At 38.4% G+C, this 22,990-nt stretch overlaps 2 protein-coding genes across 8 annotated transcripts in view; both read right to left on the bottom strand.

Annotated features, from left to right (window-relative positions):
- Positions 1-10,245: 10,245 nt before the first annotated feature.
- Positions 10,246-16,296, bottom strand: LOC139772905 (cilia-and flagella-associated protein 96). Its single transcript, XM_071706959.1, has 4 exons — positions 15,862-16,296; positions 12,948-13,135; positions 12,230-12,506; positions 10,246-10,928 (listed from the first exon to the last, which is right to left on the bottom strand). The coding sequence occupies exons 1-4, from the start codon at positions 16,277-16,279 to the stop codon at positions 10,543-10,545; spliced, it is 1,269 nt and encodes a 422-aa protein (XP_071563060.1). The 5' UTR covers positions 16,280-16,296; the 3' UTR covers positions 10,246-10,542.
- A 1,900-nt stretch (positions 16,297-18,196) lies between these two features.
- Positions 18,197-22,990, bottom strand: part of LOC139772930 (zwei Ig domain protein zig-8) — a 126,238-nt gene continuing 121,444 nt past the window's right edge. For all 7 annotated transcript variants that reach the window (XM_071707001.1, XM_071706990.1, XM_071707017.1 and 4 more), the window contains one exon: positions 18,197-22,779. In XM_071707001.1, coding sequence (XP_071563102.1) covers positions 22,682-22,779 — 98 coding nt within the window. In that variant the 3' untranslated portion in view covers positions 18,197-22,681. The remainder of the gene's footprint in view (positions 22,780-22,990) is intronic.

A 22,990-nucleotide genomic window follows, 5' to 3' on the forward strand; every position in this document is an offset into this window, starting at 1 on the left:
ACATACGTGCCCAAAATTGATTTGATTAATTTGACAGAAGCAAAACCATTTCTTCATCGTGTTTTCGCGGAAATGGAGATTTTTTAAAAATTATTTTTATATCGAAATAAATATAAGTAAAAAATAGATATTTTTATTCATATTTATTTGATGGATGTCTGAGATTGCTAAATATTTATATCATTTTTCGCTCAAGATCTCTCACAAAAATGTACAAATGTTAAATTAGATTTAATGATGTGATTTCGACCTACGGAAATTTTAGAAATATATTATTCTTTAATTTCTCGGACAGGATGTATCCTTCAAACAAAACCATTTCGTGTATTTTATACGTGCGCGTATTTCTGAAACCGATAAATTATTCAATAGCCGAAATATGAGCGAACAAGATAAAATTATTCGCTGCCTCGAGAGGCGCACACTTTAAGCCCGTAAATATACAGAATTATTTTATGGGATAAATACTTATGTTGTTTACACGGATTGTAAACTTGATACTTGTTTAATTTATTATTCAATTGTCGGTCGTTATGCGCGACATTTCTAAAGAATTTATATTTCTGTTGAAAATTAATATACAAACAAGTTTAATCAAATTTCTAATGTAATAGATATGCAACAAGCCTTATGAATAGTGCAAAATTTCTGTCTTTAATTAAAATAGATATAAAGATATAGAATGCAAATGCAATAACTATAATCTTAGTTTGACGAGAAAAGATGAATATTTACGAAAAGTGTGTTTAATTATGGAAATTCGAGTTATCCGCATTAAGACGCAAATAAAGTTTGCAAACAGAAAATTTTATTACGATTTATCCAGCGCTTAATAACTTTGAAGGATTAATAGCGTGGAATGCATAAAAGAGTGCTTTTCAACAGCTACAAGAAAATTTTTAAATCGTTTAAATCTGCATCTCACATAAATGCGATGCAGTACGAATTCAAAATAGAAGCTTCACGTCGAAAACAGAGAGAATCACATTAATGTTACTAGTGATTCAATATTTATAATTAACAGTACTTTATATATATACAAAATACAAATTAAACTCTAACCGCTTTAACGTGTTTGAAACTGACAGAGCCAATTTTATTTATCTCCAAACGTTAAAATACTTCGTTACATTAATAAAAAAAAGTATCGATATTATTTTTATATTATTTTTACATTATCTTTACATTATTTTTCGTGGAATTGTAAATAACGAAACAATTTAGAAACGATTTTTAAGCATTTTTAAGCATTAATTATTTAAACAGAATACTGATGAGTTGCAGTTCAGCCACACTTAAGCTTTTGTCTCAAGTGCACCTCAAGTTATCTTATGAAATACGAGAAGCGATAACTTTCTCAAATTAAAAGATTTTATTTCGTGAAAAAAATTCTTATACCGCAAGAAAATATTTCTTTTAAAAATTACAACATTACGTATTTTACGACAAAACCGTATAACTATCTACGCGTAAAAAAATAAATAAATGGTTCATATTTTTCAACGCCGTACTTTCTCCAAACGGGAAGTTTTCACGCATGGGATAAGAAAACAAAATATTTTTGTCAATCTAGCACCTATAAACCACGAGGTATTTGTTTTGTTATTTTTTTCGAAACGTAATAGTTTTGAATAAAACTCCTGAAACGTAGAACTGACGCGATGACAAAAAAATATATAATATTTCAGCAACGAACATGTAATCTTCGACAGGCGATGTTCACCAAGACAGATTTAATCACGGTACGCCAGCGGGATTCCATAAAATTAGACGGATCGCCACAGCTATCAAGCCTTACGTTATCTTCGTACATCCGCGCGTGGATATCGAACATTCATAACTGCGAGCGATAAATGGATATATCGGCATACATATCGTCATGCTTGGCCAAGCTGGCACGGAGATATATCTGCGCGTGTATTATTGAAACGCTCCATGCGGAAGAAAGTAACGGTAAACTTCGAGTGACTGCATTTTAATTAAATTCATATTGATCGTATTTCGGTTCCCAGTTTACACCTTGGTTATTTTTAATATCCCCCGCATGTTCAAACTCCAATTTTAGAAAACAAAAATTCCACTTCAGCTTCCCGAGTGGCATACGGTGCACCGGCGAATTGTGTACTGAAAATGTCAATAAATATATATTTGCAAATATCTCGCACAAAACAAGAATCGCGTTTTGGTACACGTTATATTTGACTAACAATGTCTGTATCGGAAAAGTTTAGTCGTAAATAAGTGTACTATAGAAATAAAAGTACGTATTGATGTATTAAAGTACGTAAATTGATGTCAATATATACACTTATATTTTTTGACATTTCACGTAATGACTAGACATCGGATTTTTTATATGCAGATTGGTGGAAAGAAGCAATTAATAACTAAGATTATGTTATTTATAATATCCAACATCTTTATGCTGCAACATATGTTAGATATAAATATGTTAGACATTATAAATAACATAATCTTTTAGTTATTAATTGCTTTTTTCCACCAATCTCCATATAAAAAAATCCGATGTCTAGTAATGACGTTTGTAGCCGTGCTAGTATACCGCGTCATTTTTTACAATGCATTATAAATGCAATTTTCAAGAATCCATAAGTGACTTTTTTCCAGCTACACTAGACAATTTGTTCGAACGACACTTGCGAATAGCGAATTATGTGTCAACTGAGGAGTGCCAACTACCATATAGCCAGATTCGGTGAACAGGTCCGATTCCAAGGATTAGGGATACAAGGCATATTGCATTGTATACCTCGAGAGTATCTGATGGCAGGATCAGCTGCGGGCTTAAACTACATCATTAGGTACGTGTAGCTAGAAATTCTAATCCTAACGCGATTCTCCAATGCCATTAAGGTAATAATTGCTCTGCCAAAAGTCACGTGCTACTCAGTAGTCGAATCTTGCTCTTAGATATCATCGAAATGCAAAACTGATGTAAAAAATTTAAATTCACGGTACTACGAGAATTAAGCCGTGCAGTGCGAGAGAGAAAAAGGTGAAATTGCGCGAATTCCTGTCGACAAAGCATCGATTTTCGATTTACATTCTTTTTTTTTTTTATAATCATCATCGGCAAAGAGTACCGAGTGTGATTGCGTGGCGGAACAATGCAAAAGGTTCAATGCAGAGAAAGCTCTCACTAACAATAAGTAATTAAAGTCCGGATTTCGGATGTAATAATTGCTCTGCCAAAAATCACGTATTATTCTATAGCCATCAAAGCTTCTTTTCAGATGTCATCGTAATGCAAGATTGATGTAAAAAAGAGCATTCATTCGACGGTGCTGCGAGAGTAATCTATAAAATGCGAGAGAAGCAGGCGATATTGCGCGTATACCTATTGGTGGAGTATCGATTTTCGATCTACAAGGTTTTTTTTTATATATAATCATCGGTAAATTACATTGAACGTGATTGCGTGGCGAAACAATGCGAAGGGTGCAATATAGAGAAGGATTCCGCTAAGTAATTAAAGTCCAGATTTTCCTCATGGGAAATATAGAAGTATGCAGATAAGTGGATTACGGGACGAAAATATGTTTGGTTTATTAATTTCTGCAGTTATTATCCGATTGCTCTTATTTCGGATCCCTCATTAATTCGTCGCTTGGCAACCGGGATAAACAGAAGACCGCACTCGCGTAGATATTTCCATAATAGTGAAATTTTATCTTCTGATATGAAATAATTGTGAGAGATTACATAAATACTGCAAATATGGTGTAAGAGCTTTAATTTGTCATTACTACGTATAATGAAGCGATATTCATCTTCACTGCGTTAGAATCTCTAACGATACTTTGTCACTGTCAACTTAGCCGATTAAGAAGATAGAAGGAGACGAGCTGCGCGAATGGGCGGACAAGTAGAGTAAATCTACGATTCGTTTAAGCTGGGAAAAGTCTTTTAGACAATTGAATTCATTGTCAGAGCGAGGGAGAGAGGGGAATGCCCTGTCAGAGAAAATACGGGGGAAAGTTTTTGCCACCGTTGATACCTGCAATTAGATAATAATAGCTAAATTGTTCGTGCAAAGTACAACTTACGATTGTAATAAGATGAACGATGCGCGTTTTACGTGCGTTCGAAAAATACATTTTATCGTAAGACCATTTATAATTTCTATGTTAATAATATTTTTCGATGAAATGTAATCCCATTTAACGTAAAATTAGATCCATATAACGCTAAAGTCAGAATCTCTCAGGAACAATTCTACTACACGCTACTTTCAGGAGTGAGAAGAACTAACGTGCGGAAAATCCACAGCTCGTTTAAGCTTGAACGATACCGGAAACTTAATTTCATTCGTCTGACTCCGAAGGGGAATTCAAGAGAGCAGAGTCGAAATGCGGGGAAAACTCTGAAAGGTTACGACAACCGTTACGATTCGTGGAACATTTTTGCGTGACAGTCCATAGCCGCGTAATTACTTTCGGTCCATGCGATTCGTTCCTGCTGCGATAGATGTTGGCTTGATCAATAACGCGTTCGCTAAATTCCTCGTTCTTCTTTTTATGGCGTAAAACCCACGATATACTTTTTTTTTGCCTCAACAGATATAGTTGGCTTTTTATAATAGAGCAATTAGAAAATTTCCAGAGGGTGGATGTATATGAAGTCGTCGTTACTCTTTTCAACGTAATTGCGAACTTAATCTTCTAGAAAAATGACACCGACGATACCGCAATCAAAGACAAATTGTTCCCCAGGATCATTTTCTCCGTCGCAATTGTATGCGTAATTGTAGAAAATATAAAAATATAAATGCAGGAAGGTAATATCTTATTACTTTATGCAATCGTATAATACCTTCTGTCTTCCATAAAGACGACAGCGGAAACATAATGCACAATCGTTCCACTTTCCATTACTATTTCCAGGCTCTTAGTTCTTCAATATATACGACATATTTCTTTTTTACACAATTTTCTTTGCTGTTTATCAGATATCGTAGAGACATAAATTTTCTGAGAATTGAAAAGCATGATATGACTTGATCACCAATAATGTTACCAAAAAATTAAAAACTCGACTACCTTTAAACAATCAAATAATTTATATATGTATATATTGTAGAATAATCAATAAAGAATATAGAAAAATTATTTTGTACATAGAGTCGTCAAAAATTTACTTTCTAAATTCAGCACACAAAAAATTAAATTATGACAAAAAATATTTTATTGCGAAATTTAATGCGTCAAAAGAATAGAGACATATGGTAACGCCCCGAATAAAACTCAAATGCAATATAGATTGCCATTCCCTTGACAAGGCACCGTGTCACACGTCCAACTCCAATTTAACTCGTTTTTGAATTCAAGTCCGACAGTGACAGTGATTCGTTCGTCAATAGAACAGAAAGACCGCGCAATAACGTCATTAAGAAATTAATGTATTAATTCATGGTTCTTATCAAGAAAAAAACGAGAAAAACGCTTCATATGTATTTTAAATATGTATGAAGCACGGAGCAGCATAATACGCTATATGTATACATATATACATATGTGTGTGTGTGTGTGTGTGTGTGTATGTGTGTATGATAAACTTTTTCATACTTTTGTAGGACATCGTTGTATCGAGGGACAGAGGGGCTTTGCCACCTAACCCATTTTGACCCGTTCTGCGACCGCGTGAAAACGCGTTCCAATTTCAGTAACGACGATTTACGGCTGACGTGCCCACCGTGACTATCGTCGAAATTTCGAGCAGGCTCGCTCGCAAACTTCCTAATCGCGCATCGCGGCAGGTCGAACATCTATGCGGGAGATCGATGAGCGCTCACACTTTGTTTTGTAGCGCAGGAATAAGACAGCTGTCTAAAACTTTCTTCATAAATTGAGAGATACGTCGGTGCGCAGGAATTCAGGACGAATGATAGACGTGTCAGTAACAGACGATTGGCGCACACGGTCGCACCAAAATCTAATCGTTAACGCGTAATATCTCGTACGCAGCTGCGTATTCTTTTCTTTCCTCATACATTTCCGATCATCGACGTGACCGAAATAATAAACGTATATCTAAGTTTCTAAGTAATAAACCTCTCGTGGGGAAAGCAAAACGAGACGCAGGTGCTCAAGACCGTCTTCATGACAAGCTCTACGATAAAAGCATGTGGAGCGGTATCGGTCTCGCGGGTCGAAGCGGTGGTATCCGCTTTCAACGGACCCCATCAAACGCGCGATAAAACCGCTTCTCACCTAGGCTTTTGACTTCGAAAAGACACGACACCGATTCGGCGATACCGAACCCCGGATCCGCGCGGATGGATCAGAAGTTCGAAAGTGCAGCAAGGCGATATTATATAAACGGATGAGAGAGAGAGAGAGAGAGAAAAAGTGTGTGAAAGAAAAAGAGCTCTTGTGCTCTCAAGATCAGCGCACGTCGGAGGAATATGTAGCACGCGGTATTCGATATTCTTTAGACCCACCCAGTGATCCCCATTCAACCTATTCTTACAATGTGTATGCTGGATTTAGCTCGTGGAGATAGATATTCCTAACATTCGTTGAAACGGCCGGCTTTACGGCAGCTTTCGCGCTGAAAGCTCACTCGCATACGGCTGTGCCTTCCTTAGGTCCTGCTTCCATTCCAAAAGCTTCCCATCTCTTCGGCATCCTCGTCCACCTCGCTCAAACATTCGTGCGCAGGTATGCACTCCTATCTCCTTCATTCCGTGCGTGGTTTCCTTCTTTGTCTCTTTACCAAGCTGGCAAAACCGAACCGTTTCTTGGCCGGCTATCGGCCACCTTTTTTCTCTTTCCTCCTGCTTCTTACCCTTCTTTCGCCTTTCCTCCTTCTTTTACTTCTCACAAAATCGTCATCGACCTCCGTCGTCGCTTTTTCTCTTTGCGCGATCTTTTGCACCTTTTCTTTCTTCTCTTTTGCAGTTTATTGCTTCCGCGCCTCTTGGCTCCGTGCCGTCTCGTCCACCCACACCCCAATCAACAAATAGGGAATCAGATATAAGAATAGCTAAGAGTCGCAAACTTGTCAACTTGACAAAAGAACGAAAATAATACGAACGTCTCGCATCGCTATCTAATTGTAAGAATGAAATATCGATTGGCATGATACGGCGATACCCTCGCTTCTACGATTGTTTGCAAAATAGTCCCTTATGGACCAATTTATTCGTATTAGCATATTGCCATGATAAAATCTCCATATGAAATACCTTTCGAATAACCACGCGTAGCGAAATTTGTATATTTTATATTAATGTATGAAAATTCAGTGACCATACTTTAACAAAAGCCCCGCTGTGGTTTAAAATATGAATATCTCTTGTATGATCGCCGCGCTCTTTAATTATCGGATATCGAAGCATTGAAATCATATGAAAATAAATCTTAGGAGCGGCTACGGCCGCGTTATTTACGATGCATTCGTTCTCATACAGCGTACAATTTTTCCAAGTTTATATATATATATATATATATATATGTATACAAATATATACATATATATATGTGTGTGTTTCCATGTAGAAATAAGAATCACTGTGTGTACGAATTGTACGACGACTTTTCTCTACACTAAATCAAATCACGTTTCTCGTATTTCCTCAGCGGACACCGAGATAAAGATGTCTGCCAGACTTCGTGCACGGAAAGAAGAGCATTGTTTTAATCTCGTTGACCTCTTAATGATAAGATCTTAATAATACATAATCGAACGACGGCGGTATAATTATCCATCCACTTCCGACAATAATTAAATAAAACTTGAGAAATGCTGATACGCGCATTTTGTTAATGCAATCTGCAATTTTGTGTCTGTTAATTAAGAAGCTGTTGAATACTTTGTGGGGTATCTTGCAGTTATTTTCATGAGAAAGTAATTATCGAGGTTAAAAGCAGAAACGAATATTTTCTGTAATCCTGATTTTCAAAGTAATGTTGACGTAATTAATGCAATTCACCGCAAGTAAAAAGTATCACATCAAGATATACGGTATGCAACATATTTGATTAATTATATTTGATTTGATGTTGATTAATTATTTATTACCTTTTTATTATTACATAACATTATTAGATTATTACGGTTTCAGATTGGATTCTCTACATTCACACGCAAATAAGCCACACGTTTTGCCTGATTCAGCTAATGCCCCTCGTTTTCCAACGTTTCTTTTTCGTAAACGTGTACGTATTAATACATACAATATATATATGTATGTGTCTATACAGGTTGTTCATCGTAACGATCCGCACAATTTTTGTGACAATTAAAAAAAAAGATTGTAACAAAATATCTATTTTTTTCAGTTATAACTATTTTTAATAAAAAAAACAAAATTATTTTCATTTTTTAACATTATACAATTTTTTTAATAATATTGCAAGAAACATTAAAACGAATTCAACGCAAATGCTAATTTTCTTTATAACAATAAAAAAGATTGTAATTTATATAAGCAAATATTTAAATTGCATGTCTTCTGCAATACAAAGTTCTGCTCTTTATTTATATGTTTAACAGAGCTATTATAATATATTTGGATTTAAAGCTGCACAACATGTAATTATCCTTCCTCGAAGATTATTAATTAGTGTTTAATATATTGTTGTATTTATTTTAAGTAATGTTGCAAATTTTATACTGAATATCAATAAAAGTGACATTTCTGGTAATACATTTAATTTGTCTTATGCCCGTTTTCACCAACGTCGTTTAACTTGGACCTTAGTTCAATTCTTTGTCTGTTTCTAAGGGAGACTGTTAGAAAGAGACAAAGAATGAATTGAACTAAGGTTCAAGTTAAACAACGTTGGTGAAAATGGGCATTAATGTCCTTTACAATATTATAAAAAAATCATATAATAGGTACTATTTAAAAAAGTTCAAATAATTTCGAATTTCTCACGAAGAGAGAAAAATTTTCAATTTGTTAGGCTGCAAGTTGTAGCTTGCGTGTGAAACAGAGAAACGTTTTCTTTACAATCCTCTTTTGAGACTGTCCCAAGTGTCTCAAAAATTGCGCAGACCGATGAGCACGAAGTGTATATGTGTGTATATATATAATAAGTGTATATACTATATGTATATACGTATACACATATCGATGTACATATCGCGTGAACGTAGTTGTACTGCTTCGAGCCGAGTCTTGTACAATGCTCCTAGGTTTCTACGTAGACCAGTGGAGTATTGGAGAGGCATCGCAATGCCTGGAATGTTTAATACCGGCGCAACGACACGGCACGGAGAAATGGTCGGCTTCAACCGCGGAATAAATCTCATGGTATCATACCCACCCGCTGCCATTTCTTGTCTGCCACGTGCTCCACGAGAAATTTTTCAGAGGCGGAAACGCTTATTGCATTTCTATACATAGCACCGCCTGACGTGGCGGCGCGCGAGAGACTTCGCGCAAGACACTTATAGCTTAAGATACCAAGTTCATTTGCCAGAAAAATTCACCATCCGTCTTGTCTTCGTTGCGGAAGTATATATCGTAAGCTATAATCGAAACGCCCTTTATGTATTCTGACTTTTATATAAAATAATAAACTTCCTAAAGCTTGCTGCACGCGATGACTTTTTCCTTCTCTGTGGGAAGGCGTTCTTTGCGCGCTGACAACTTATTAAAATGCACTCACATTCAAGAATGACAATGTATCCAAAATATGATATTATACACGTTGATTTAGCCTAGTTTGGCCAAATGTTAATATTAGCCTTGTCAAGAAAAAGAAATGTTTTCTTTAGTCGCGGCAAGTAAAACATCCCGTTAATTACGCGCTCTTGCTTATCCCTAACCAAACACGAAGTGCATCCTTTGTTTTCTTTCTTCCAGTCTTTTCTGCGATTTCTATCGGCTGTCGACCTTAATGGTCTTGTCGTGCGGAACACGTGATGCTTATTGGAATTATTTAATGGCCGATTGCCGAGGGTGGACTCCGACGATGGTAGAACATTCGTTAGAATTTCATTAGAACCGTAAGATCGAACGCGTCAGGGCGATTCGCTTTGAAAGAGCTCGGCTACCCGCGCGCTTGAATGTTGTTGCAGCTGTACTTGGCCACTGGCCATTGCTGAAAAGCAATTTATCGGCTCAACATCGTAGGGACGAAAGCGCGATAGCAGAAGGTGATGGCTCCTCTAATACGAAATTGCATGCATTGCGGACGCGATAAAATAGAAATATATTCAAAGCCTTCCGATAAGTTCTACGGAATAAAATTAGAATGAAATCTAGTTTGTCAATTTGAATGTTTAAAGTCAATTTAATAAATATGCACAAATTCAGCATCATTATTATTTGATTCGTTCTTTCTTATTCTTAATTTGTTTATAAGTAATTTACTTAAACGATATTGTACAAACGCAATGACTGTACATATAGCATCGTGACTAAAAGATAAAGAGAGTAATATCAAATCTAGTTATTTTTAATTAACTTCCGTACGACTGATAATTACGGAAGAAGATTTCTTCCTAATAGTGAAAAAAAAAAGAGAAGTTTGAGAGAATTCAATTTCCGTGCAATTAAAACAGATTTTCTCAGTGCGTAGGATACGCTCGTTCCCGATATTCCGAATAATTGCGAGCGTTGCACGATATTTTCGTTATCTGCGCGATAATACTGTTCGTATATCTCGACCGTAGAAATGGCCCGCCGCTTATAAACTTGGGCTGAGCGGCAGCTCTACCCTTAGCTTTAACATAAGGATCGCCCGTGTACTCTGGAAACTTGCTGAAGCAACCATCGTGACTTCCGCCGGGTTTCTTGGGGAAAGGGATGTAGAATCGCGCCGTACCGAGTGTCTTCCTCGCAATCTCGACCGGACGGACATAAGTGGGCCCTGGTTCCTCATCCCCGTAAGGATTGGGGGGGAAATAATCCAACGGCGCACTAGTCGTCAGGAATCGGCCTTCAGACACCACTTCTGTTCCACCCAAAGTGATGATTTACATTTAGAATATAAATGAAACAAAAAAGGAAAGAACCGTAAGCGCGACAGTTAGAAAAGCGCGAATATTTTGCTAAACGCATAAAACTGTTCGAAAATTAACACGCGCATATAATTTGCATAGATTTATTAAAAATCTTCCGTAAGAATCTTTGTACATAAGACTAAATTGAGAGAAATTTCCAATTCTACAGAGAATCTACAAGAAGCTTTTAACGCGATGGTCTCCTAAGAAATTCCCTGTGAGAAGAATTTCAAACATTTATGATACTAATTGAGATTTTATTTAATTGCTGCCGAACGCTTTTTCCAAGGTATTTTACGTAAGAGTTAAAAATGCGTTTCCCTCAAAAGCCAGCGTAATTCTTTTTTACAATAAAACTATAATTAATTACGTGCTACCATGTAAAACGAAGGAAGTGTTCTGAAAAAAATCCAATCTACGTTTATGTTCCAGTCCCTCATTATTATTTTTTTACTGTAATTGGGGGAATTCTCATGTTACGTTGTACAATGTACGTACATTATATACGTATACATATATGTAAGATAATTAAAGAAAAGTTCAAAAAAACGATAAAATTTTATCAAATAATTTTAATTGGCAATTTTATTGGCTGTATAAAAATTGGCAGAACAATTTCATGTTGTTACTAAATAAACACACTAGTGATATTCGCTGAAGTTTTTTATATATATAAATTATCCAAAAATTGTTGTTTTAATTTAAAAAATACTTTTAATTTATATAATTCTTTAAGAAAATCACAAAACAATCACAACCAAGAAATTGTATAAATAAAAAGGAACAAGAGACGAAAAATGTTCAGAACGAAAATGAGGTATATATACGGCTGGATTAAGTTTCTCGATCCGCAAAATATTTCGTAAAGAATATTTCGCGAAAGAATTATAGATTTCGGAGTGCTTTATAATGCGTGCGATATAAAATAAGAAAATAGAGAAAGAAATTTGCTCGACAATGGTGCGAATACACGTGATTCCTGTTCTCATTATATTCAACTCAACATCGAAATAAACTCGTTCTAACATAAATATCTTTATCAAGGTTACGAATGAGCAAGACCTTGCTCTGTTTCCAATATGACGTAAAAACGTTTAACTTTTTTGAAGCTATCTTAAAGGCATTCATTCCCAGCGTATCGCTAAAAAATTTATGCATTCTCACTAAAAAAATTATGCATTCGAATTTATCGATAGTTGTTCAAGGAAGTGGAGATCAGATCGGAAGTGGCATATAACGGAGATGCACTTACTTTTACCAACTACTCTTCCGACGCGATCGTAAGGCTCGTGAGAGTACGATGGATAAGGACTCAAGCAAATATCCGCGTATCCTGGGCCACCAAGCGGATTGGGCTTGATCTTCATATTAGGTGGAACCGGCGTCTTTTTTCTCGCTTCCACTTTCAACTGCGGACTGAAGTAAGAAGATTTAGCGAAGCATCCATACCAGTCTCCGGGCGTCGAGTGCTTCTTCGATGGAGATGTCGGTAACATGCGACCGCCAATCTTCCTCTTCTCATCTTTTATCTGAAATGTATGCATCGTAAAATTTTACTCGATATATATCAAAGCTATAATAAAGATTCTTTTCCTTGTAGCGTTCTTAAAACGAAAACCGAATACGATAAGCAAATTAAATTATTATATAGTTAAACAAATACAAGATGGAAGTGAAATGAACGAGAAAAATTTGATAACGTATTCTACGGGTTACTTAATCAAGTGCAACTGATTAATTGGACAGTTTCGGCTAGATCAGCGCACATTTAAAAAATTATAATTAAACTTCATTAAACGATATTCTCCAAGGAAGGGTATAAATTCCTCTGGCAGGGATTTAATTAAAGTTTAAATCTTAATTGATACAGTAACATACCCTACGCACGAACTTTCAGTTCCTCAGCGTTTTATTTTCAATAAATGATCAAGTATCGATTTGCCGTAGTTTCTCATATTATAAATACATACCCGTTGCTTCGCCTCGTCGCGCCACGGCTCCGCGAGTGCCTCGCCTTCAAAAATTCGCTCATACCTCTTTTCGAATAATTGATTAGGAGGTGCACCGAGAATCTGGCGCCCTTTGGCAACATCTTCACGAAATTTTACGGGTTCTCGATAAACGTCAAAGGGACCCGGTGGTGGATCGCTGAAGAAACCTGAAAAGGCTTTGTCTGTGAAAATCCTCGAAACACACGTAGGCACTTTTATCGCTCGATTTCATATGCATTACCCACTCGTTCGATATCAATTTTTCCGTAGTGGCGACCAACAAGCGCAATATTTATTGCACGTTTCTTACTCATGTTTTACCTCTTTTGATAACTCTAACTTCCGCATTGTTCTTTTTTTAAATATAGTAACCTAAAACTTTGTCATTTCATAATGAAGACAGTTTTATGCGAAACACGCACGCGATCTTCGTTTATCAAAAGAAAGATAACAGAACTTATTAATAGAGGAAATAGCTTCAAAATTCCATTTTGGCCACAATTTTATATACTTTTTCCAGAAATACGTCGAACATAATAGCGATTAAATGTATAATGCATACCATGAGAATCACATAGGGACGTCTTGAACGTTAAGAGTGAACTTATGAGTAATTGACCCGGTTACCGCCGGTAATGAGACGTTCTTAATGAGTCGACGTTAGTACCAGCAGATCTACGGTATTCTCGTTGCGGTAACACTGGAAACATTTCATTACTGCTTGTTTGGAGAGACTAAATACTGAAGGAGTGGCACATGCGCGAGAGAAGCGATTATAATTGTGTACGGTCCGGTCTCATTAACGATGTGAACGATGGAAAGATCATTGAAACTCGAAACGCTGTCCCTGATAAAGGCGTGTCCCTCGAAGTAAACGCGAAAACTGATAATTACAACGACGCAATCAATTCAAAGTTACAATCGACTGAAAGTTCGTAGTTTACTTCTGACCGTCTTCTCGAATCATACAAAATAAAAAGAATTGGAATGATCTTGCTAACGTTTTTCTCATTTCAAGTGATCCGAGTTACTGACGATCGTGCGACTGTAAGTTCTCGCCGTAAAAGACCGAGTTTGTCTTCGCCCGTAATAGTCATGCGTACGTGTCAAACCGGTAATTTCCACGGTCTCTCTATCTATCCACCTAAAATGCTTCCGCGCGATCCAGCGTACAGTTCGCGAAGCGGGGCGACAACGGCCGCGATAATAACTAAACTTTCGATTGCCAAGGCAAGCCATTAAGATAAGACTTCGTGGCGGCTAAGGGGAGGCCCGCGCTTTCGAGCGGGAGTATAGTTGCGGAATCTGTAAGAAATCGTACCGGAGCCAAGGCTGTGGGGAAAGCAGTAAAACGGAAAAACGGGGGCGAGAAGGATCGGAAGGAAATCGACGGCCGGAATAACGGGGGAGAATGGTAGAATAGAAAAGAAACGCGCGGATAAAAGGAGGAAGGACGGCAGGGATGAACGAGATAGAGGCGAAAGTGGTGGGAAGGTAGATGGAGATGTCAGCGGTGGAAATGGAAAAATGTTGATATACATCGGCCGCGCGATAAGGCGGTAGATCGATTAAGATTAAACGTCTGGTCGCCCGAGTTTAAGACAAGTTACATTGGAAACTCAGGGGAATCGCCTTCTGTAGAATTGAAATCAAGAACGTGACCGTTTAATTTGCAAATGGAAGGAGAACGATTGGCTCGCTCAGCTCAGTTCGACTCGCTTCGAATCGCTGCGTCCCCGACACCGCGAGGAAATCATGATAGTGCTTTGTTCCTTGATCACCGGATATTCCTCGTAATGTTCGAACAGTAACGCGCGCATGATTTTTTTTTAAGAATTACGAATCAGATATAAATCCATTACTGTTGACAAAAATATTGTCCCGCTTCGCAATTTATAATTATAAAGTTGACCTGTTTTTTACTATGCAAAGAGCAAATAATTGAAGTATCTAGGACACGCGCGGATGTCATTGTTCTGTAATGTCGTGATATTTTGCGCTCGGTCGTCACCTTTTCCAAACTGCCCTGAAAATCGTGAACATTTTTGGTTATTACCTTCTATACTTTGACGGGAGTCGAAATTGGAAAATGTCAAACGATATCGACTATTCGAAGGGTCGGTATCGTCTTGATGCAATCCCATTAGCAAAGGAAAAGTTGACGCGAAAAATAACCATATCCGCTATTTTTAAATCATGGTGTATTCAAAAAGATTACAGAAAAAATCGTAAAAGTAAACCATGTTATCGTTCCAGTTGAAGACGATTTAAAAGAAACATTTTCAGAAAATCTGTCGATTAATTTAATCCTGTGTTATCCGTTTATCCGAAAGGTTTGCCGAGAAAACAAGCCGTCAATATCTATATTCGAGTTATATCTATATTCGGCACGTGTTCCTGGCACCCGACGGTCTAATAGGGGTCTCACAGAATTGCAGAATTATCGATACCGCGGTAGCATTGCGGAGCCACATCCATTAATTCAACCTTAGCCTAAGGGGGTTTAAATAATTAATCGAGGGACCCGCCCGTCGCGATTAAACGCTACAATTAAGCCAAAGGTTCGCCGGACGTCCGAGCCAGCGACCGCATCGTCTTTCTATATTCTCATTTCTGTAAGAGATACGAATCAACAAGCTGCAACAATATCCAATGCCCGAATGCAGGTACGAATAGATCTTCGTATCGCTATATCGCGATACCGTTTCTAATTTGGTATTAAGATTACAATTTGAAAAGCGACACGCACATCAAACGTTAAATTCTTACATTGTACGCATTTAAAATTTGCCCTTTTCATTATTACGTCAACCGCAATGCGCAGCGTACTCGCGTTACCCTTTATGAAATAATTAGCAAAAGAGGACGTGCACGTTATCTAAAATTAAATCACTTGCATGGTGTTGAACTGCGTATCCTTGCTTGGAAGCCGTCCCACTTGCCGTGGTCAAAGAGCCAAACTGTTTATACTGACTGAGTGTCGCGATTGTTGGCAAATTGGCGGTGGACGGATCTGTCGACGATGGCCAGGGTTTGATGAAGTAATGGACGTTCTCTGTCGGCGTGTTGACCTGGCCAAGCCACATACATTGTAATGGTACGTACACAAAGCCGACAGGCAACGTGGTGACTGCCAATACGCATTTAGCTTTGTACGTAAGCCCCTGTATGTACATACACCATGTATCTGCACACGTTGCGTACTGACGTAACGTAAGCCGTGAATCGTTCTTGCATTGGTTATTGTCCGCCTCATCATCATTCTGAAGTCCCTGTAGACGCATCTCTGATATGACACTTCGCATGAACATCTCGCGGACATCTTCGATAAAACGTCTTTTTTTTTTAATGCACGAAACGGGATTATTAATCCATTAATATTACCCGCGGTACAGCGATGTATATTTAGCGGAAGAACAATCGTAACCCAAAATGTTTGGGCGGCGTGATTTTTATGGGCAACCGTACTAGCGCACTGTCTCTGTGTCCTTTTTTTCGAGCATCCGCAACTTGACTGCGTCGAGATGATGCATAGCTCACCAACGGTATGCGCCAGAAGATTCCACGTGTCGCGCATCCCGCTACGTGCCGCGGCAGTATACGAAATTATGACAAAGGGTTTATGTCTTTCTCTGCTCTGCCACCTCGCAAAAAGAGAAACGCTGCTCATGCGAGCGGTGTACGACACAATGGAGGCACGGGGAAGTACGCAACAGCCCACGGTCGAGAGCTAGCCCCGAAATAAAGCGGTTTGTTTCACCGGCGTTGTTTTAGAAATACCTGGCATCACAACGTACGGTGATATTTCCCTTAATCAAGGATAGTGCGCACAAACGTTGCACAAAGGGGAAACGTGTTTAACGGTATTACGTGTCTCTAAGTTGTGATTGTTTTACATATAATTGCGCTGTCTTTTCTTATTTTTGCAACGACATCGTTCGAAAGAATTTTAATGGATTTTTAGCTGATCATGTTTTCGCATGAATTTAAAGTCGATTGTTTCTTAACGATGATTTATTAGCCTATTTCAATACCGCGCCGGGTGTATTGCTTGGGTCCGTTCCGTTTCACGCATATGCGCGCATTTTCTATAGTAAACGTCACGTATGCTATAGATAAATGCGCGCATATGCGTGAAACGGAACGGATCCCTAATATCCTACAATATTCTGTATAAAGGAGAGGAAGAGAGAGAGAAAGGATACGTCGGGACGGTTGCGCGAAAAGACATTATGGGCAACAAAATAACTATTCGAAACACACTCATGCGCGATGTTACACCACATCGTTTACGTCACAAGAATATACTTTACATCTGTCCGTACTTGTCTCTCTCTCTCTCTCTTTCTCTCCCCCCTCTCAACCTCCCCTCCTCTCCCCCCCCCCCTTTCTCTCTTTCTCTCATTCACACAGCAAACGTCAGTGCCAACATTCTGATTTAGTATTTTTCCAGGACGGTGTATTGCTGAAAAGGGAGCTATTAAAAACCGCGGCGCTTAACGCACCCAGTCTGCCCGGAGTATGGCAATGGGAGAGTGTGTTCTTTTTTCTGCCAGCTCTCGCGCGGGCTTCGTTTTTTTCAATTTTTCGCCCGGCACTCGGTGCTCCAGCGAAGCCTCTTCCGGCGGCTTTTATCGTAGCTCGACTCGTCCAGTGAGTTTATCATTGTGTCGCTTCCCCAGACCGCCATGAAACCCTCGAATAAGTCTTCTCAACCAACACGTCGAAGGGAATAATCGTTTCACTCTTTGGGGGGGAATACGGAAGGAATATATCATAAATGATAGAACGAATATCGATATAGATTACGAGCGATCGCATTCCGGGCATGGTATCAATTTCCGTAATCATGCCAAGGACAATCATTAAAAAGGTCATCTCTCGGCCTGCGTCGCGAGCAGTTTCTCTTTTCGACGAAATAAAGTGGCTATAAAGAATGCAATAGAGTTGAATTAATGGGTATCTCTTCGTAATGGATACTAAGTAATGCTCTCCCGGTGACGGTTTTTTTTCTCCCTTCTCTAGCGCGCGAGTCCTCGGACATATAATTTAAATTAATAGAAGTTCATCAAATTTTTCATAACGGAATTAATGCGCACGACGGAAAGAACTCGGAGCCAATTAGCTATTTAAATGCCGGGACGCAGAACATACAACACCCCCTTTAATTATTTTGTGAAAAACGGTATCGCCGTGACGAGAAGGAGGAATGAGTAAATACTCGGTGATTAAGTACTATACATTTTATTGTATCCTGCGTTCGAGTCTTTATAAATAATGAACAGTGAATACCGACATTGAATGAGTTTTCTATTTCTCTCTCACACTCTCTGTCACTCTCTCTTTCTTTCTCTCTCTGCATTTGCTGATGGACTGGGCATCATGAGTTCGTTCGCTTTAATCGCATTAATAATGATATAGTAGTACCAATAACGTACAGATGTGCTTACAGACTTGCTTTAACCATTATCGTGGATATATTAGTATGGATGCATGGGGATGAAATATGATTAATGATGATAGAATATATTGGAGAACACGTTCATGCGCGCGTGCGAATTCACGCGGCATGACGCGGCGGTACATACACCACACTTTCGCACGTCCTTCGTACCGTTCAGAAATTATACAGCTCTGCCCGCGGCTTAACTTCTAATTTCGAATTACATTATCGAACACACGTAGATTATTTCGCTCGCAATCTCGCGCCCCTGCGCACAGACGTGTATACACACAACGCCCACGTACGATATTATCCAGAAGACTTTCGCGCGGAAGGTAATCGTCGCGGAACAGTGAACAATGGCTAGCCATACTGGCTGGGCGAGGAAAAAAAACCAAAGAGAAAATATTAAAAACGAAACTGTGCTTATATTCCGGAGGGCCACTTTTAATTAGAGATAATCTCTCGAAGATTAGCGAGGCCAAACGCAGAATTGTTCTGAGCGAAGATTATTAAAAGGCGGGGTATGTGCAGATAAGCGTATAAAAATTCGCTTTGATATCAAAACCTACGAGTTATATTCACAAATTAAACCTACGTAATATTCGGTAAATAAGCGATATATCTTTGGAATAAATGTTTTTAATCGTTACACATATATATATATTTTGTATTAATATGTGATTTATTTAAACAATAACTGTTAACAACGGAAATCTTACCGATGTTTCACCAATGGATAGAAATGTAATGTCCATAGTCCATTATCTCATTGTATTATTACTTCAATATCATGCAATATCTTCGGGGCTCGTTTGGGTGGAAATTTTAATACAAGGTAATCAGTCTTGAACTTAATACCACAGTTATACTTAATACTTAAAAATTACTAAAATAGTTACTAAAATAGTTAAACGAGAAATTGAATAAAAAAACTATTCTTAATAGACCCTAAATATTTTCTAAGAAATAAACGATGTTTGCTGCGACGATATTGCAGTTAAAAGCTTTCTCTTATATTCTTCGAAAATGAATTCCGTGCGCTAGCAAACGTGGAACAAGCAAACAATCGAAACTGATGACATTCGGTCGCGTTGTGCCTGTCGGCGAGCGACAGCGAATAGTTCGCGTGTAAAATCTACGTTTGCGTCACCGACGTAGTTATAAAACTGTCAGTCGTAGTTTGCGCGCTTTGACGTTAATTCGCATAATTGGGCTCTCGCGGATTTAAGACCGTCTGAACGCCGCGTAGAAACAGGGCGAATAGAACAGACGACTCAGTCTCGAAACTTCCATTAAGAGATAGCGGAACGGCGACGAAAGAAGCCGACGATAAATTGAAGAGCTACGGGACGAGGGAGAGAGAGACGACCGCGGGTCGGGGGAGGAAGACACAACTGAATGGAAAGTTTGCCCCCGCGAAACGTTCGGACCGTCGTTACGATTCAATGCATCCCGATACTCGCTTTGGATTCTGGCTACTACCTCTCGCTCGAAATAATAATTAAATTTATCGCGGGCGCTGGTTACGCGCGGATGTGGCTTTTGCGTAACGGATCGCGCGCGCGCGCGCGCGCGGCCGCACGCGCCTCGTTGAAATATTTTGCACCTGCTCGTGCAATAATGCCTCTGTTAAATTATCACATTACAGCCGGCGAACGAGAGCATTGCCGCGAGTAGAAACTACTGATTTACGCCAAACTAACCGTACGTCATTGTCAGGCAGGGGCTGCTTAACGGTTCATTTTCCATCGGCGCGATCGGTAATTTGTTGCCCGATCGATCCTTGTCCGACTTGTCGCGCTTTTAACGGTGCCACACACGTTCCGATCCCGCGCATTACAATTCCGCCCGAGCGATCTGCATTACATCCCTCATGCAATCGTATACTTACCACCGCTATATCGTGCGAGCTATAAAATTTCGAAAATGCAAATGTTATTTGCATGTGTTTACGAAAATGCAAATGTTATTTGAGATTTCACTTAAAGTTTCTGAATTTAGCTTACATCTGTTCGTTTGTTGCCTCCCCAGTTGTGTTTTCATTAAATTTTAGTACTATTTCATACAAATCAATTTAATACCTTTAAAACAAAGGATATGACGTGGATTGAAAGCTTAACTTAGAAGTTAAGTTAGTTATCTATTCTTATAAAATTGCATAGATCTTCCGTAATATGTATATAAAAATAATTTTGTCACGCTTTTTGTTGTTAAGTTGACTGATAAATTATTATCTGCGTTTGAAAAAATATAAGTTATTGTAATATAAAATCAAATAAACAAAAAATTTGTTTCGAAATCTAGTAATCCATATAATATTTTAATAGTTTTATATAAAAAAGAAATATATAGAAATGTATACATTTCTCTCTACATTTTCTAAAGAACATTGTGAAATAAAAAGTGTCACAATATACAAATGTAAAAGCATAGAACTTTCCGAATCGTTCCAATCATAGCAATTCGTAGGGTAGATAAAAATATGCTCAACAACTAGCTGGAAGAGAAAAATAGCCGTGTCAAATTTTCACAAATAACATTTATTACACCCGCGATGATTATGTAATCTTTTGATAACTAACGGATTTTATTTGATGTTCGTCAACGTCAGGCGTTTTGAGCGAATGACGAACGATGAATAGATCCTCATCGGCCACGTTCATCGCGTATTTTTCGCGCCACGAGCATGAAAACTACCACTGAACAACGTCGATGCATCGCAATCGTTTTATGCTCGACAAAGGCGTCGATTTCTTTGAACCATTGCGAGCCTCGAAAATATTGCTTCCATATTTTATCTAGATAAAATCGAACAACAATATAACACTGTGTGGATAAAATCGATGTTTTGCTTCAGCAATTTTTCATTAACAGCGTAATTTTTTTTGCAAAATTACAACATAAATTCCAATTATCTGTTAATTTTGTAAGTAAATAAGTTTTGATTTGTTTAAAGATTTGCATTTTATAACGTAAAGTAAAAATGTAGATGATGATATGTAGATATACGTGGAGTTAGTTCGAAGCTATCAAAAATTTTGGTGCTAAACGAATGAAAATATTTTTATTACTCTGCGAACAACACAGAGAGATATAATATTGTATAATTGCTGAAATCGGTCAACAGAAAAGATAATTCGAACTTATAGTCACAGTAGTCAGCAGTACCGAATTCTTTGGACGGTGTCGTTTGAAAAATCTTATAATCAATCTCATTCTAAAAATACATAACAATTTACAGACAGAATATAAATTCAACAAATACATATATAAAAGTATATATATATACATTTCAAAAATCTTCGAATTTTATAGCGCATTTACCCTCGCAAGATTCGTTTCTTTCGATCGATAGACAGTTTTTCGTTGTTACACCCTCCGAAAAACGATATATTAAAATGCGGGAACGCATTTTAATACATCCCTGAATTTAATTCGCATTTAAATCAATAATAAACAAAATATATTTACCTATATATCCTTAAAATTCTTTACGATATAAAGATAAAACAATAAAACGAGGACGTCTTCGATTGCAATCGATCGAATCATCGCTTGGCTATATTTTTTCAGCACAATCAGCACGAACGTATGTCATAGAGTCGGGCATTACATGTCACACGAACGGAATTCTCTTAATTAACGTATCCGCGTTTGAACATTGCGGACGTGTAAATAACGTACGCATCAACAATGCAGCGTCAACGCGTTAGTACCCAAGAGCTCAAACACGCGAGGGAGAGACGTATAAGTTTCTATCCCTCTTCCTGAAATTCACAGCGTGCGCTTCTGAGCGCACAGCGAGCGCTATTCGTCCTTCTCTACCTAAAATCCCGCATTGATCGCCGCTGGAAGCGATTAGTCAAGTTTCTCGAGAGATGCTCGAAAATGCTCCGTGGAAACTGATATACGCCGTCTCGCGCGTCGTGCGACGAAACTGCGAGACGCGTTTGCGCTTCACAGTGAAGCTACTCGTCCAAAAGTTAAAGTCCACGATCGAAACGGATTCGGGATGATATCTCCGTCGCGTTGCCGCGTACACACACCGTCGTATTTGCGCCTCGCGCGAGAATATCTATATCCGTTCTATGTAATTCGCGGCAATATCGCGTGTGGCGTGCACGCTCGAAAGGAGCGGAGGAGGGCCTAATGCCCAAAGTTTCCGTCCATTTCGAGAGGATCTTCCGGGCGCGCGAGGTCTCCATGGGGAAAAAGAAAGTTAGCACCATTCGGATCGTAGGTCCAAAATGCACCGGGGTCATCACGGTCACCTTAAGAGCGATGATAGTGATATCACAACGGTCAAAATAAAGGTCGCCCTCGGGGCCGTAGTACCGCCGTGTTGCATGGCAGCTGGGTTCTCTCCTGCAACAAAAGGCAAGGTAAACGTCATTAATTTAACGCGCTCTGTGATCCTCTTTCTCCTTCCTTCATTCATATTTCCATTTGCGGTGGGAAGTATATCAAATTTCAGGAGGAGACCGCAGAGGTCTAGAATTTTTTTCAAAAATATTTAAAATGTTTACGAAAAATCCGTCGCCCGTAGCTCCGATATTGCATCACGAGCAGAACGTGG

The sequence above is a fragment of the Temnothorax nylanderi genome, unplaced genomic scaffold, assembly GCF_030848795.1.
Source record: "Temnothorax nylanderi isolate EJ_2023f unplaced genomic scaffold, tnyl_v1.0 TNYL_tig0004_pilon, whole genome shotgun sequence".
Taxonomy (NCBI): Eukaryota; Metazoa; Arthropoda; class Insecta; order Hymenoptera; family Formicidae; genus Temnothorax; species Temnothorax nylanderi.